This window comes from Danio rerio, chromosome 7 (genome assembly GCF_049306965.1).
Source record: "Danio rerio strain Tuebingen ecotype United States chromosome 7, GRCz12tu, whole genome shotgun sequence".
In the NCBI taxonomy this organism is placed as follows: Eukaryota; Metazoa; Chordata; class Actinopteri; order Cypriniformes; family Danionidae; genus Danio; species Danio rerio.
Genome location: NC_133182.1, coordinates 70,408,801 through 70,426,273, shown reverse-complemented (window position 1 = coordinate 70,426,273; position 17,473 = coordinate 70,408,801). Strand labels below are relative to the sequence as shown.

The window sequence follows — 17,473 nt, the reverse complement described above, 5'->3', positions numbered from 1 at the left end:
TGTTTTATAAACCATCTGTGCATCATTGTTGCCCAGTGGATTCTCAACTTATACCGAAGTAGCTCAAAAGCCAAAAGCTGCATGGAAGTCTTTTGCGGACGATCTTGTGACTTTGTGACATTATCATTGCAGAAATACATCCAGGAAGCCAGAAACCTTGGCACCACACTCCGTCAGCCAAAACTCTCCAACCTGTCGCCTTCGGTCATTGCACAGACCAACTGGAAGTTTGTTGAGGGACTGTTGAAGGAGTGCAGAAATAAGGTGCATGTTTCTAGATTTGGAATTAAACCCAGCATAAAATGTTCACTTTATAAGCCTGTTGTCACATATACAGTGGTGTAGCAGCTCAAAAAAAAAAAAAAACTAATAAAAATATCACCACATCCTAACTTGTCAAGAAAATACTGTACTAATTGCATTGCATGTTAAATATAATTCCCTAAAAGAGGCCATCTGGATCATAACATTTCATGTGTCAGAAATTGACAATGGTCAACTAATAATATGTAGACATAATTAACTATTAATCCATGCCACAGACAAAGCGCATGCTGGTGGAGAAGATGGGACGGGAGGCAGTGGAGCTGGGCCACGGTGAGGTGAGCATCACCGGTGTGGAGGAAAACACACTCATCGCCAGCCTGTGTGACCTGCTGGAGCGAATCTGGAGCCACGGCCTACAGGTCAAACAGGTATATATACACAACACAATACAACACACACTCTTTAAACCACTATGAATGCAGTAATATGTGATGTACAGTAGATTTCTTGTTTGATCTGGGCCTGTTCTGTGTGTTTGCCAGGGAAAATCCGCCCTGTGGTCGCACCTTTTACATTATCAAGAGAGTAAAGAGAAGAGAGACGCTACTCCAGCAGGCCTCGGCCCTCCTGGTAAAATACTTTCAGTATCATACAAAATTTGTATTTGATTTATTTAGTTGACAGCATCTTCTGAGGGAACATGCTAACGGTAATAGAGCCTCATGAGTGACTGATTTTGAAAAGTCTACATAGGGAGTATTGTTAACAGACACTTATGCTAATGATACACAGGTCAACTTTCTGAGCAATGTTGCCAGGCCAGATTTCTCATTAAGATTGGGCAACAAAAATGTATCTGCATCACATTTGCCCTGATTAGTTGTCCTAATAGTTCATTGATAACATCATTTTTTGAAGTTACGCTCAGCAACGTTGCTCAAAAGTTCATTCATTCATTTTCTTGTCGGCTTAGTCCCTTTATTAATCCGGGGTCGCCACAGCGGAATGAACCGCCAACTTATCCAGCATGACCGGAGCACCCGGAGAAAACCCACGCGAAGGCAGGGAGAACATGCAAACTCCACACAGAAACGCCAACTGAGCCGAGGTTCAAACCAGCGACCCAGCGACCTTCTTGCTGTGAGGCGACAGCACTACCCACTTCGCCACTGCCTCGCCTTGCTCAAAAGTTGTCCTGTGTATTGTTTTTTTTTTTTAAATTCGCAGGTTCTACTGGTTGACGCATTTTGCCGAATTTTCCTTGCCAATCGTAGTCGTTTGTTTTGATTAAATTTGGAATATCTCCAACTCTTGCAGAGCTCGTGGGATCAGAGTGAGCGCTCCAGCTTGGCCCCACCCTGATCCTCCTGGGTGTTGTTATCATCAGATTTTAAAATTAGCATGATGCTAAGCTAAAACTAGACATTTTAAAACACGTCAGATATACTTCAAGCAGAAAAAAAATTGACCCTTCGCTAAGCCCCGCCCTCCTTAGTTACTGTTACTATGCCTGTCAAGCTTTCATTCCTGGCACGCCTATTACAATATGTTTGCGCCGGTGTCAGACATTGCCAGGGATATAATTAGTCATTTTCGGCGAACAGGTGAGATATCCGGGAAAGTCAGACAAAAAAGGACTGCAGTATGCATTACAGGGGTAGATTCACAACATAGGCAACCGATTAGAAAATATCTTAATCAAAATTGAAGCTAGGTTTGGCTAGCCGCTGACCATTCAACAGCTTAGTTTATGCACAGCAGGAGAGGTAAAATTAAAAAATAATCTAATCATGTCAAATTAAAACCTAAGTGCTCTATTTTAGCCAAAAAGCCTGGTAGATTATTGTTGTGCAATGAAATATAGCATTACTAACCGACGAGAAAACACGCAGGGACGCTGCTTTTACATTATTAACTCATAGAAAGAAGAGCCAGAAAGGGGAAACTGATGGATTTGTGCCAAATATTAGCATCATTGACCATAACAATGTACAGTACCTATAACTGTCAGTATCTGTGTGTGCTCTTTATCCAGTTTCTATTCTAATTTGCAGTTAAGAAATAAATAAATAAAAACTCTAATCAAAAGTATAAATAGCAGAAGTAAACAAATAGATTTTTTCCTACCAGCAAATATTAATCCGACACCAAATATCCGACACCAAGTCTCTAAACAACGGGCAAAAACGTTAGTGAATTGTAGCTCTGACATGGACATGAGGTTTATAAATGACTGAAAAACAGCTGCAGGTGAAGTATATTGATCGCAAGTGCTCAGATTGTGATCACATCTCAGTTTTGTTCTGTTGATCTGTAATTTTAAATATTCGTAGCTTGAAACAGATGGAAATATCACTGCTATTAGACTGCTTTTAGTATGACTACTGTGGTGAAGGCTTAAACGGAGCAGTGCTCATAATATTGAGCAAAAAAAAAGAAAAAGAAAAAGACTGCTGGGAAACATAACCTGCTTTGTATTTTTGTAAGAAACACAGTTTAGATCTTTTTAGGTGTGAGTTATTGCCTTCGGTCTATCACTGTGTCAGGAATATCAAAACAAAACCAACTTAACTCCGCTCCTTCAGCGCCCCTCACAGAGCTTGATCCACGCTGGCACTTCTCCACTTGGGTTTTTGGTTTTGAAAAGGGAAAAAATTCCACCATCCCGCCCAAAATTTAAGGATATCGGGTGTCTGATTTGCACAATCCATATGCTTTGGCTTGTTTCCCTCGCTTGAAAGCTTGACAGGCCTCCTGCAACGGTTGCTAAGCCATGATTGGTGTGTGGTGGTTTTCGGGTGTGGCTTAGCGAGGGGTCAATTGGTTTGATGAGATTTCAAACAAAATGTTTGTAGTTAGTTTTCTAAAAACTTTCCACAAAAGGAATTCCACTTAAAACAAAAACCGATGTGACAAAAAAACTGTTTTGTGTCTCAGGTATCATTCATGACACAGAGAGACGGAAGTCTGATGCTAGCTGTGCGATGCCGCCTCTCAAAGTCTCCTTGATTCAGGACATGAGGTGAGAATCAAACCATGTATAGTGTAAAGAACAAAACCACACTACACTGAGCACTGCTGAGTCTTTAGCATGTTGTTGAATGTTGGGAGAGGTCTACATTATGGTTGTTTATCATATTACCACATTTTTTTTTACCAAAATAGTACTGATTAGTAGCAAAAAATTTAAAGAGCCCCTATTATGCATACCTATCAACATTTTTATAAACATATTTAAAAAAGAAAAAAAAAATAGTATACATTAGCAGTGAATAAATTAGCAAACAGTTCAGATAATTAAAATTAATAGCTATTATAAAGAAATAGAATCAAGCTATCAAGACCCTTAAAATCAAAATATGACCTTTTATAATGCAAAATAGGGGCTCTTTAAAAGGAGGAAATATTGATTTAAATATCAAACTAAAGAATTTTTGGCAAGAAGAATTGATTTCATTGTTTTTGGTGTAAATGGCACTGAATAAAAATGTTATGATTTATTATAATTACGATTTTATTTATTGCATTATCTTAATAAAAGTGCTGTTTTCCTGATTATCAGGATCGTCAATATTGAGTTTTTTTCTGTTTGGTTAAAGAAAAGAGTTTCCAACAAATATCACAGGGGAGCAGTTGTGCATATCTGTGATAAATTCAGCAGATTTGTTATGAAGAATTTAGCATTTTTGTGTAAAGTGATTGATAAAAACAGATATTTTCCTAATTCCTGAATAAATCTGTCATTACAGCGAATTATTGAATTAATGACTCAGTGATTTAAAAAGATAAAGTTCTCCCCAATTTTTTTATTTTGTCATAAATGTCCTTCACCTGTTCCAAACTTGATTGAGTTTCTTTCTTCTGTGGCAGACAAAATTAGATTTTCTGAAGAATGTTGGAAACAAGCAGTCATTGACTTCCATAGTGTTTTTGTCCCTACATTTTTTCCCGACATTCTTCAGAATATCTTGTTTTGTGTTCAAAACAAGAAAGAAACCCATGGAAGGGATTGAAACCACTTGAGTTTGAATAAATAGTGAGCAGTGAGTACATCTCTTTAAGACACTCACTTGCTGCCACCTATTGGTGGTGCACTTACATTAAAGGTGCAGTAGGTGATCTTCCACAATGCTAACAGCTTAGCATAAACCTCTGAATCACAGTCCCTCCTCTGCCGTCCAGAGCTACGCCTCCTGAAACACGCGCACCTTAAAGATGACAGCATAACCGTCTCTCATGTGTTAAAAGCGACAAGTGTTTGGCCGGATCCGTGAAGGAATTACACTCATTACTAAGCCAAACTGACATGCTATTTCAGGGTGAATATTCAGAGTAGCATGGTAAACAATATAAGGAGAGCATCACAGGTCGTCATTGTTCAAAAATGAACCAATGTGATGTGAATATAAAACCATCTTCACCTCAGTAAAGCTGGCTAGGTGGAATATCGCTATTTACTTGTGTTTTGTTTTGCTAAACTAAATAAAATCTACATTACCGGTGCTGTAAAAGGACCTTATGAAACTGACAATAGTTACATCAATGTTTCATCAGAATGTTTTAGTGGCTGAACAACACTTCTGTACAGATATAAACCATTTGTTACAAAAACATCAGCTTTGCGTGAAGCTAAAATTGTTTTAAAAAGGAACATTACCTGTCTAACAGAAATACTTCAGCCATGGTGTCGTCCTTTCTCCAGCGTGCAAATGTAACCCCGCCGGTCCTACACCACCCAACTTGCTCCGAGCTGGTATCGAACCGGCGACCTTCCGCATGGGAGTTGGTTGCTCTAACAAGGAGGCTAAAGACCATGGCCTCTAGCGTCTGATGCTAGAGCACCTTTAGAGGTCAGAGAAGTGAGGTTTACCTGCACAGTACACACTAGCTGGCCTCCGTTACACTCACTCCCCTAAACCTCACTCTTATCCGGGTCACGGCACCAATGTATCCCCGCCGGTCCTACACCACCAAACTTGCTCCGAGCTGGTATCGAATCGACGACTTTCCGCATGGGAGTCGGGTGCTCTAACAAGGAGGCTAAAGACCATGACTTCTAGCGTTTGTCGCTAAAGCAACTTTAGAGGTCAGAGAAGTGAGGTTTACCTGCACAGCACACACTAGCTGGCCTCCGTTACACAAAGGTAACTCCAATATTAATTCTGTTTTTTAAAAAGTTTTGATTCAGCATGTTTTTACCGATCTCATGTGCGCTCTCTCTCTCTCTCTCGATCTCTCATGAACACACAATGTACAAACGGCGGAGCTGCGTACAAACGGCTGCGCAGTTGTTTAAATCTGCATTTGCTGACAGAGAGTTTTGCCTACTTATTGGAATTAGGAGAGATGACGGCCCGACTCTATTTAATTGGATGAACATTTTTAGTTGTATGTCTTAACCAGATAATAAAAATACATATAAATATATTTAGATCATTTACTTTAATCAATATGATTGGAATGTGAAGAGACTTTAAACCAGCACAACAACAAATGTTTCTGAAGACAATCACCTACTGCACCTTTAAGTTAAGGGCATTAAGTATGGCTGTATTTTACAATAGTATCTGGATGCAGACTTGGATTTGCAAGCTGAGGCTGCTTATAGACTTGCAATGTCAGGCACAATGCCTCAGTGGAGCTAGTTACTTCATTGTGAGGGGTCGGGTTAGGGGGGGGGGCATTAAAAAAGCATTGCATGCAACTCACCTTGAAACTGCAACCCTCTCGTAATTTCTCCAACATTTCATGTTGGAAATAGATTATTAAAAATACATTTAAAATTAAGCTCACAACATTATTTACAGTTAAAGTCAGAATTATTAGCCCCCCCCCCTTCCCCTTTGATTTCTTTTTTCTTTTGTAAATATTTCCCAAATTATGTTTAACAGAGCAAGGACATTTTCACAGTATGTCTGATAATATTTTTTTCTTCTGGAATAAGTCTTATTTGTTTTATTCCGGCTATAATAAAAGCAGTTTTTAATTTTTTAAAAGCCATTTTAAGGTCAATATTATTAGCCCCTTTCAGCTATTTTTTCCAAAAGTCTACAGAACAAACCATCATTATACAATGACTTGCCTAATTACCCAAACCTGCCTAGTTAACCTAGTTAAGCCTTTAAAAATCACTTTAAGCTGTATAGAAGTGTCTTGAAAAATATCTAGTCAAATATTATTTACTGTCATCATGGCAAAGATAAAATAAATCAGTTATTAGAGATGAGTTATTAAAACTATTATGTTTAGAAATGTGTTTAAAAAATCCTATCTCCGTTAAACAGAAATTGGGGAAAAAAATAAACAGGGGAGCTAATAATTCTGACTTCAACTATATGCAGTAGTAATTTGCTAATAGACTGTCTGTATAAATGTATTTAAAAACACATCAGCTGCTTTCATTATTTTTTATTTCTTCTTTTGTTGGGTGACAAGTAACTTTCTTACTCACTTTTTTATACTAATTTTTGTGTATGAAAGCATTAGACATAGATTGTTAAATAAAAAAACATTTTTTTTATGCTGCTACAGCTAAAGAAATTGAGTATCCTACCCTCTCTCTTTTAAAGAGTTGGTTTTTACTGAAAACCTGCCGGATAGCTTTTCTTTATTTCTTATTTATTTAGTTTTTGCTTTTATTTCCCAAGTGATTCTTAAGAGAGTAAGAAAATTTCTCACTATATCCTATATTTTGTCTTCTAGGGAAAGGCTTATTTCTTTCAGTTGCGCTGGATTAAATTTAGTTAAAAAAACAAAAAAACATTTAAAGTCAAAAGTAAGGACACATTTTTTTCCACAGAACAAACTCCTGTTGTCCTGTTGTCCTATTAACCTAACTTACCTAGTTACCATAATAACCTAGTTAAGTGTAGGAATAAATTTTAAATATATATCTAGGTATTTATATACACACAGTTGAAGTCAGAATTATTAGCCCCCCTTTGATATTTATTTATTTATTTATTTATTTTATATTTCCTAAATGATGTTTAACAGAGCAAGGACATTTTCACAGTAGGTCTGATAATATTTTTTCTTCTGGAGAAAGTCTTAATTAAAAAAAAAAGTTTTAAATTTTTTAAAAGCCATTTTATGGTCAATATTATTAGCCCTTTTAAGCTACATTTTTTTCGATAGTCTACAGACCAAACCATCATAACACAATAACTTGCCTAATTACCCTAACCTGCCTACTGTGCCCCTAATTAACCTAATTCAGCCTTTAAATGTCACTTTAAGCTGTGTAGAAGAGTCTTGAAAAATATCTAGTCAAATATTATTTACTGTCATCATGACAAAGGGAGAAAATTAAACACCGGGGGCAAATAATTTAGGGGGGCTACTAATTCTTACTTTAACTATATATATCATTTTCTTTGCTGCTCTACAAGCAATTAAATAGGATTTTATATAAATTCAGTTCTAAACGATATCAGTAGACTGTAGTGTTTTGTCTGAAAGGGGAAATGAGGTCGACTTCTCGCATTGCGTGAAGAAAGCACCGAGACGTTTCATGTCGCCACATTATTTCCAGCCTAATTGGCACCAGACCCCCAGCTGAACTGTGCCGAAACATAACAGCACGGGAAAGCCCTGGTGTAACACCCGTTTCTTTAGAAATATTAGCATCTCATAAAGAAAACAGTAATTAAAAAAACACACAAATGTATAATAAGCATTTTTCTGTTTGTAGGGCTGTGAAATATGACAATATATTTCATATGGACAAAATAAAAAGTGGCATATTATTATCGTTAATTCTGTGGTGTCAGAAAATACATTGTTCATGGGAATACTTTTTAATAATTTAAATGACAAAATACACACCATTATGAAGATGCAGACAAATACAAGAATAACAGCATCGTGGGAAAGTTGCAATATTGAAAGCACAATTTTTACATTTTGCATTTTATTTAGTGACTATTTTAATGCTGGACCTGTAATCATTCATTTTAGAAATAAATTTATTTCTTTATTCATTCATTCATTCATTCATTCATTTTCTGGTTGGCTTAGTACCTTTATTTATCCAGGGTCGCCACAGCCGAATAAACCGCCAACTTATCCAGCAAGTTTTTACGCAGTGGATGCCCTTCCAGCCGCAACCCATCTCTGGGAAATATTTCTTTATTCATTTTTCTTTATTCATTTATTGCTTTACTCATATTTATGTTATGTTTCTACATTTTTAATCAAACATTTGCCCTGAAGTTCTGAACAAAGTGAGAAATAGTCAGTATATTTCTGTTTGTTCGTTTTCCTTTGGCTTAGTCTCTGATTTATTAGAGGTTCCCACAGGGGAATGAACTGCCAACTATTCCGGCATATGTTTTACCCAGCGGATGCCCTTCCAGCTGCAACCCAGTACTGGAAAACTTCCATACACAATTTAGTTCATCCAATTCCCCTATAGCGCATGTCTTTGGACTGTGGGGGAAACCGGAGCACCTAGAGGAAACCCACGCGAACATGAGGAGAACATGCAAACTTTTGTTGGGTGACAAGTAATTTTCTTACTCACTTTTTTATACACATTTTTGTGTATGAAAGCATTAGACATAGATTGTTAAATAAAAACAACAAACTGTTTTTTTATGCTGCTGCAGCTAAAGAAATTGAACATCCTACCCTCTCTTTTATAAAGAGTTGGTTTTTACTGAAAACCTGCCGGATAGCTTTTCTTTATTTCTTATTTATTTAGTTTTTGCTTTTATTTCCCAAGTGATGCATAAGAGAGTAAGAAAGTTTTCTCACTATATCCTATATTTTGTCTTCTAGGGAAAGGCTTATTTCTTTCAGTTGTGCTGGATTAAATTTAGTTAAAAAAAAAAACAAAAAAACATTTAAAGTCAAAAGTAAGGACACATTTTTTTTCCACAGAACAAACTCCTGTTGTCCAATGTCCTATTAACCTAACTTACCTAGTTACCATAATAACCTAGTTAAGTGTAGGAATAAATTTAAAATATATATCTAGGTATTTATATACATACAGTTGAAGTCAGAATTATTAGCCCCCCTTTAATTTTATTTATTTCTTCTTTTTTTAAATATTTCCTAAATGATGTTTAACAGAGCAAGGACATTTTCACAGTAGGTCTGATAATATTTTTTTCTTCTGGAGAAAGTCTTAATTCTTAATAATAGAGTTAAAGTCTTTATATAATTAAATTAAAGTCTTAATAATAGAGGAAACCCACGCGAACATGAGGAGAACATGCAAACTCCACACGGAAATGTCAACCGACCCAGCTGCCACTCGAACCAGTGATCTTCTTGCTGTGTGAGGTGACAGTGCTAACCACTGGACCAATGTAAATCTCCAATGTAAAAAATAAAACAAATACTTCTATGCATATATAGAGACAAATATGCAAACATATAGAAGCTACTAACTGATTGAATGTACTATAATGCTAATATATCATGATACATATCCTTAATAGGATATGAGATGACTTGTATATCGTGATGTGAGATTTTTTTCCACTGCATGGTGTCTTTTCTCTCAGTGAAGACTAATAGAACAAGACAATGGCATTGACATTTTAGTGTCCAGTACATTCATATTATGGCTTCAGGTGTGCTGTTTTAGCCCAAATTCAAACGTGGCTTCAGCAGACTGTGAATCTGAGGTCTGTGGAGTCTGGAGGCAGCACTAAACACTATAATACATTTATGCAATGGAAGGTCAGACAGTGTTGAGTACCAGAGGTGGAGTGGAAGTGAATGCGTCTGGACGTGCTGTGCATGATAGCGGCTGCGGGCCATGGTGACAGCAGGCTGGCTGATGCTCTAGGGAGTCTGTGAACCATTTCTCCTGCCCCCATTTTCTCTCCTGAAACTGCTCCTGGGGGAGCTGAGGAACTCCCAGTGCATTGGAAGACTGTGGCGGGTTCAGTACTGGGAACCTGTGCATGGCATGGGTTACAGTAGGGTTTTAATAGGAGTATTTTAGTTCTTTAGACAACAGTTAACATTGGTCGGGTGTGAATGCAGGTGAAATCCAGTTATTTAAATAGAAATCGGCACAATAAGGAATACAGATCCTTTTCACAAGCCTGTTATGATGTGTTTAATGGTCATCAGCATCTTAAATCCTTAAAATTTCTATATATTTATGTATGTATGATATCATCTTTGCATAAGATAAAGAAAAGAAAAACAAAATGACCGCTTGTGCAAGGTGTTTCTAATGCAGCATCTATGGACAGGACAGTAAATTTGACGTTGCTCTCTCTTCTGGCTGCCGTTATCAGTCTCACACAATTTCTTTCCTTTTTCTGAAAGTCTTCATAATGCTATCTTGGAGCTTTTCTTTTATCATTTCAGTAAATAGGATTGTAAAAAATGATTTGTTGTACTCTTCCATTCATGGCACTCTAAGGCCCCGTTTACACTAGTGCGTTTTATTCTTAAAATGGCACTTTAGAAGGAAAACGATCCTCGTCCACACTAGCGTTTCACCCAGCGTTTCTGAACAGCTCTCTGTCTACACCAAAACACTGAAAACGCACATCATGTGACCACACACACACACACATACACACACACACTCTGGCATGCGCTGCAGCCTATCTAGCCAGATGAGAGCTGTGCTCGTCGGAGTGTTTATCGAGGATCTCCCGCTGGATCTAAGGCCGTATTCACACTAGGTACAGTTGCCTCGAACCAGCCAAAGCACGCTTGTCCCCAGTCCCGTCTCCCCCGACGGCCCGCACTCACAACACAAATGGGCCTCGGCACGCTTACGTCATCGCTGCTGCGTTGTTCAGTTAGAAGCGCTCTCTCACTCAGCAGCACAGTGGAGATTTCTCTAGTTATATCGTTTCAGTCGTTTGATATGCAGTGACATGCTGTCGAATATTTCGCCAAACAGTCCTTAGGGATGCGGTGACACACAGTCAGATATTTCGCCGAACAGATCCGCCACTTTTGGCGCTCATAGTCATAAAGCTCTCGTGCTGCAGGAATGAAGTCTGCTGAAGCCGCGCAGCCGTCATGCTGTGAGGAGCTCTCGTCTTTAATAAACTACGGCAGTTTGCATTTACTGAACAGTAAGAATGATTAATAAATCCATATGTAACAGTCCCTTAAAAGTCACGTCTCGCTTTCAGTTTTGGGCTTTGGCGCATTTTGCACTCACACACAAGCGTACCGCGTCAAAGCCCAAGTGAACCGCGCTCAGGCACACCTCTTCCAACCGGGCCAGGGCCGGCCAAGTGAACCGTGCTTGAGCCCGATTCAGCGCACTCACACTTCTCAAACGATCCAAGAAACTGGCCTGGGCATTGTAAGGATGGCATAGTGTGAGTAGGCCCTAATCTCACTATATTTGCTAAACATGATATTTAATTCATCTTGTTATCTATATCTAACAACATATTCCCCGACTTTGATCTTTTGAATCTATTACTTGTTCTTGAGTAACGTGTTTTGGCTGAGCGCAAAGATAAGTTAATAATTAATGTCAGCAAGTACATTCTGTATATTGACTGATCGCTTGCCTTATTAAACTTATTGTATAGCAAATGAGAGGGTATTTGTACTGAAAATGAAAGAAGGCAGTAATGTTATAGGCTTCGTTTTGTTATGAATACGCATACAGTGAAGATGACGCTCATATATGCAGCACGACGCCTCAACATTTCTGCTGTCTGTTAAGTTGTTAATATCAAAATGAAAATAGGCAGTTCCTTAAATCATGTTTTAACTTTATTGTTAAGATATAGTGAAACAACGCAGCCAGGATGATGTGAATAAGGTTATAAAGTACACTGTTCCCTTTGAAGATTTACCAACATGTCCTCAGGAGTCTGTTTTCCATATCAACCTTGCAAAGTCTGAACTTATAAGGAGAGGATGCAGGACTGAACTGTGTGTAGGCTACTTAATATTGAGGAAAAGCCCCAATCAGAGAGGCGAATGTCGGCAGCCACGCCTCCGTTTTCAGATGTCTCCGTTTTCCCCCATCCACACGGAGACGGAGCAGCAGTGTTTTAGAATGAAAACGGCCTCTCCAGCGTTGACAAAACACTCTGTTATCGCCACTCGAAAACTCCAGCGTAGTGTGGATGAATGGCGTAACCGTAGCAAAACTTATGCGTTTTCAAACTAAAACGCATAAGTGTAAACGGGGCCTAAGTTTACCAACTATAATGACTTCAGCTACTGAGAAACCCAGAAAAGGGTCCATGCATAAAGTTGAAGGTAAAATTATTAGCCCTCCTGTGACATTTACATTTTTTTTTATGCTTCTCGAGTGATGTTTATTGAGGAGAATTTTTTTTAAACCTAATAATTTGAATAACTACTGTTACGTCTTTGCCACGGTAACGTTTTACAACACTGCCAAAAAACTGCTTTTCTTACTTAGAATTTTTGTCTTGTTTTTAGTCCAAATATCTAAAAATTCCTAAATCAAGAAATTTTCTTGACAAGCAAAACGTTATGGGCCCTATCATACACCCGGCGCAAGATGTGTTTGCCTCGACGTGTTGCTATTTTCAGACCAGTGCTACCTTAATTTTTGTTTAATTTAAGTTGTTTAAATAGCAAATCCGTTTGCTCCACTTTGTGGACTCATGGCTGTTCTGGTCTTGAAAAGAGGTGTGTTAAGACGCATTGTTGGCACGCTGCTATTTTGAGGAACTAAAATAGGGTTGGGGTTAGGGTTGGTGTTAAGACCTCAAATGTCTAGTGCTGAAGTCGAACATTAAAGTTAAAGAAAATAAATAAACAGTTAGCATGTTTATGATTTAAATGACCTTAAAGGTTCTTTTATTGTGAGAGACGAGAAAAGTTTGTATTTACAAGAAAACAGAAATGAGCGCAAACAAAAATAGCTTCAGGGCTGAGCAAGGCCAAAATAATAAACAAAACATTAACTAACTCTACCCCGAAGATAACTTACCAAATGAACAATAAAGAAATGAAGAAAATAAATTACAAATACTGCTCTTACTCCTTAACTAAACCAAAAACAGGAGAAAATATCAGTGACAAAGTAAATGGCACTCAGCCCCTACGGCGCTCAGCTTACAGCTTAAATCAGACAAAATATATCTATGACAGTCACAATAAGGCGGGGAGAGGAATAAGGTGGAGAGCACCTTAAAGTTCACAATTTATAATCAACCAGAAACAGCACTACAACATGTATTAAACATGAACGCCACATTCTTTGAAAAGCTCTCCGTCTCTCCCCCCAGCGATCTGACTTCATCGGTTTCCTTTTCAAAAGATGCTGTGTTCTCTGAGCATTAACCACAGTGCACGAACGCAGCACGTCCAATTAGGCCGGAGCTACCTGGAAACAGGAACGGGACAGGACGAGAAAGAGAGAGAGACACACACACACACACACACAGTGGCACAGAAACAACCTAATACCAATACACTCATGTGTAACATTGGGGTTTAGGGTTGGGGTTCGTTCTGAGGTGAACTATCTGCTGCTGCTTTCAGTGGTATGGCAATAAATGTCATGTAAAATGGCATTCAAACCTATATTATTAGCATTTAACATTAAATAAAGCACATGCGGTGTACGGGCGAGGCAGTGGTGCAGTAGGTAGTGCTGTCGCCTCACAGCAAGATGATAATCTGATAATTTGGCAACCTGCACTTGCATGTACTCGAGCCGAGTGAAAATGTGTTTTGATCCAGGAGTGCATTACCTTGTTCAACCATTGGGTGTCAATCTTACATACTGCACGTTTAAAAGTATGCGTTGTATTGTGTGCCGTGGCACCACATCAAGTTAGGACAAGTTATAATTAATTTATTTTAAATTTGGAAAATAAAACTTAAAGTCTTTTTAAAAATATCCGTAAAGCACTGTCTATTATTCTTCAGGCACATCCAGAACATCAGCGAGATCAAGACGGACGTTGGCAAGGCCAGGGCTTGGGTGCGTCTCTCCATGGAGAAGAAACTGCTGTCCAGACACCTGAAGCAACTGCTGTCTGACCACGAGCTCACCAAGTAAGATCTATCGACCAGTTGTTTAGAGATAAAGAAGGCACTGTTGTAAATCACATGTACTGTAGATCAGTGTTTCTCAACCATGTTCCTGGAGGACCACCAGTACTGCATGTTTTGGACACCTTGGTCTCCTTTGTCTGTCACACTTATTACAGCTCATTCACTCTCTGCTTATGAGCTGATGATCTGAATCAGGTGTGCTTGATTAAGGAGACATGGAATATGTGGAGATCTGGTAATCCTTTAGGAACGTGGTTGTACTGCTGTTGATCAGGAAACCTTGATCCTAAAGACACACCAACAGTACACATTTTCAACCTCTGCCTAATTAAACACACTCATCAGAACATAAGAAGAGACTCCAAAACCTGAAGCGAATGGGTCAGATGAAGGAGACATCTAAAATGTGTACTGTTGGTGTGCCTCCAGGAACAGAGTTGGGGAAACACTGCTGAAGATGACTGCTTAGATAAAATGTAAACAGTAGCACAGAAAAGAATAAGCCTGCATTAAAAATGAAGCGCTTTTTAAATTATTGATGCACCTTGAACTGTAAAGTGGCCTCAGTAAATGTATTCTGTGCTGTCTGCTCTTATGAGCTGAATTGCATATGAACTCATTTTCTTCAGGTTCTTTCCTGTTTACTTTTCAGTTGAAGCTTTGAGTTAGATTTGTGCGGTATGAATAATGTGTGTGTGTGTTTTGTGAAGGAAACTCTATAAGCGATATGCTTTTCTGCGCTGTGATGACGAGAAGGAGCAGTTCCTCTACCATCTCCTCTCTTTCAACGCTGTGGACTACTTCTGCTTCACTAATGTCTTCACCACAATTAGTAAGATGCATCAATGTCCCATTTCTTACACTGTTTTCAGTTGAGAGGAACAAGTCTGGCTGAGGTGTATAGTTACAAACATTTCTATATATTCATTGCTTCATTCATTCATTCATTTTCTTGTCGGCTTAGTCACTTTATTAATCTGGGGGTCGCCACAGCAGAATGAACTGCCAACTTATCCAGCACATTTTTACGCAGCGGATGCCTTTCCAGCCGCAAACCATCTCTGGGAAACATCCAAACACACACTCATTCACACTCATACACTATGGACAATTTTAGCCTACCCAATTCACCGCATGTCTTTGGACTTTTGGGGAAACCGGAGCACCTGGAGGAAACCCACACGAACGCAGGGAGAACATGCAAACTCCACACAGAAACGCCAACTGAGCCGAGGCTCAAGCCAGTGATCTTCTTGCTGTGAGACGATGGCACTAACTACTGCGCCACTGCGTCGCCATTTCTATATATTTAGTATAAAATATAAATGTTCACAATGGCATCAGCTACATGCAGGGAATGTGCTGTAAGGTATGGCGATCGCTCCACACTAAAATATAAATTGGACTTAATGCTGGCTATTCACGATTTTCACAATATTTCCAGTTCATTCTAATAAAATACAGAATTAGATGACATTTGACACAAACGTTGCTGATTATGCCCAAATCAGAGTTCCTTTGCTTCCACCTCCCCACCAATTGTCTAGATAAAGCCTAGTTCACACTAGGGGATTTTAAGCCTGATTTGAGCCCGATTTGGAAGTTAACGAGCTCGCCGACAGATCGGGCTGTGATCGGGAAGAAATCTGCGGGTGCACGGCGCTCGCCGCTCTTTATGTGTGAACTACTGAGCAACGCATCAACGAGGCTCGCTGACGCGTCGCCGGCACCTCGCAGACGGAAATCCAACATTCAGCATGCTAAATATTCCAGAGCAGTCGGCCGACTCAACCCCACGTGTGGTCAGATGTAGTGACGAGCTGCAGCCAATGAGAGAGCATATCAGCATGAGCTGAATAGCTGTGTGTTCAGGAGCTCAGCAGAAACATCTGTGATTGGTCAGAATGGGCATCAACGCACTCACTTCATTCTGTGTTAACACAGACATGAGAGTAGGATATATTAACAGTGGAACTATCACTATTAGAATTACCATACTGCTCATTCTGACCGTTCTCATAAAAAACGCCATATTGTCACAACATATTTACATTCAAAGCTATTATTGAGATATTAAAATTAAGCTTTGAATGTCTGGCATCATATTTAATGACATCATTACCCTAAAAATATAATATTTTTTTGGTAATACAGCCTATAAATATGGAGTTAAGATACTAAAACACTTAAAGGTCTTGGCTTTCATTTTCACTTTCAAACAGGAGCTTTTTAACAGCACAGAATATGCTGTTTTGAAAGATATCTGAAGTAAATTGATGTTTTTGCCATCAGAAAGTTTTTTTTTATGTTAGCAGGAAGTTGCCAGGCAAGAAAATGCACACAAATTTAAAGTCACAGCGAAAAGGATCATGCATGCATGCAGTCATTTTGACCAATATGGTAATTTAAGGCAGAAATGCTCAGTTCTTTACTGTTTTGTAATAAAAAAAATAACAATGTCAGAAAGAAATACACTGATAGTTAGAAAACGGCAGGGTGTTATAAATATGTTAGTTTTATTTCAAAGAGTTATACAATTACAAAAATTAAAAACTCTCTGTGTATCTATCCACTCGAACCTTGCAGATGAGTGATTAATCCGCTGATAAATCAGCTGATTTGACAATGTTTTTAAATGCTTCCTCCAAAGCTTGAAACGCTGTCAGTGATGTAATCAGCACACAAGCAGCCAATAGTGTTCAGCTTTTTCTGACGACTCCTCCCTCAAAATTTCATTGGCTGTGGTTTGGTAGCTTGAATGAGCTGATGGGGAATGAGATGTTGTCAGATCATGTAGTGTGTGACCCCCCTCTTGTGGATCGTTCACGGAGTGTTGCGTAGTGTGAACACCACAGAGATCAAAAGACACAAAGTCAAGTCATGTAGTGTGAACGGCACAGCGATCTGCTGATGTTTAAAATCCTGTAGTGTGAACTAGGCTTAAGTTGGCAATACCAAGTCCAAAATAGCTCTGCGGCAACTTTAGTGAAAATTTGGGCTATTTTACCCTTTTTGTGTCTAAATAGAGCTGCGGAAAAATCATTTGAAAAATCGATTCTGAGATTTTCAGAACCCATCGATATTCACTCCTGAATCGATTCTGAGCTGAGTTCTTAACAGCAGATGATGCTGTTTGCTTTACAAACAGCCGTACTGCTTGCATCCAATTCCTTATAAATACCACTCGAACCTAGAATAATCATAATAATCAAGTTAG

The 17,473-nt window shown here is 38.7% G+C and overlaps 1 protein-coding gene across 5 annotated transcripts in view; it reads left to right on the top strand.

The window, feature by feature from the left end:
- The window catches only part of dennd5a (DENN/MADD domain containing 5A), a 115,779-nt gene that overhangs the window by 81,811 nt on the left and 16,495 nt on the right, over positions 1-17,473 (top strand). For 4 of the 5 annotated variants that reach the window (XM_005166611.6, XM_009303572.5, XM_001340126.10 and 1 more), the window contains 6 exons: positions 133-264; positions 543-695; positions 810-897; positions 3,205-3,289; positions 14,128-14,256; positions 14,967-15,088. In XM_005166611.6, the coding sequence (XP_005166668.1) occupies positions 133-264; positions 543-695; positions 810-897; positions 3,205-3,289; positions 14,128-14,256; positions 14,967-15,088 (709 nt within the window). Of the gene's footprint in view, positions 1-132; positions 265-542; positions 696-809; positions 898-3,204; positions 4,354-5,796; positions 7,013-14,127; positions 14,257-14,966; positions 15,089-17,473 lie in introns of those variants that run through there. The other variant, XR_012382796.1, reaches the window with a different exon arrangement.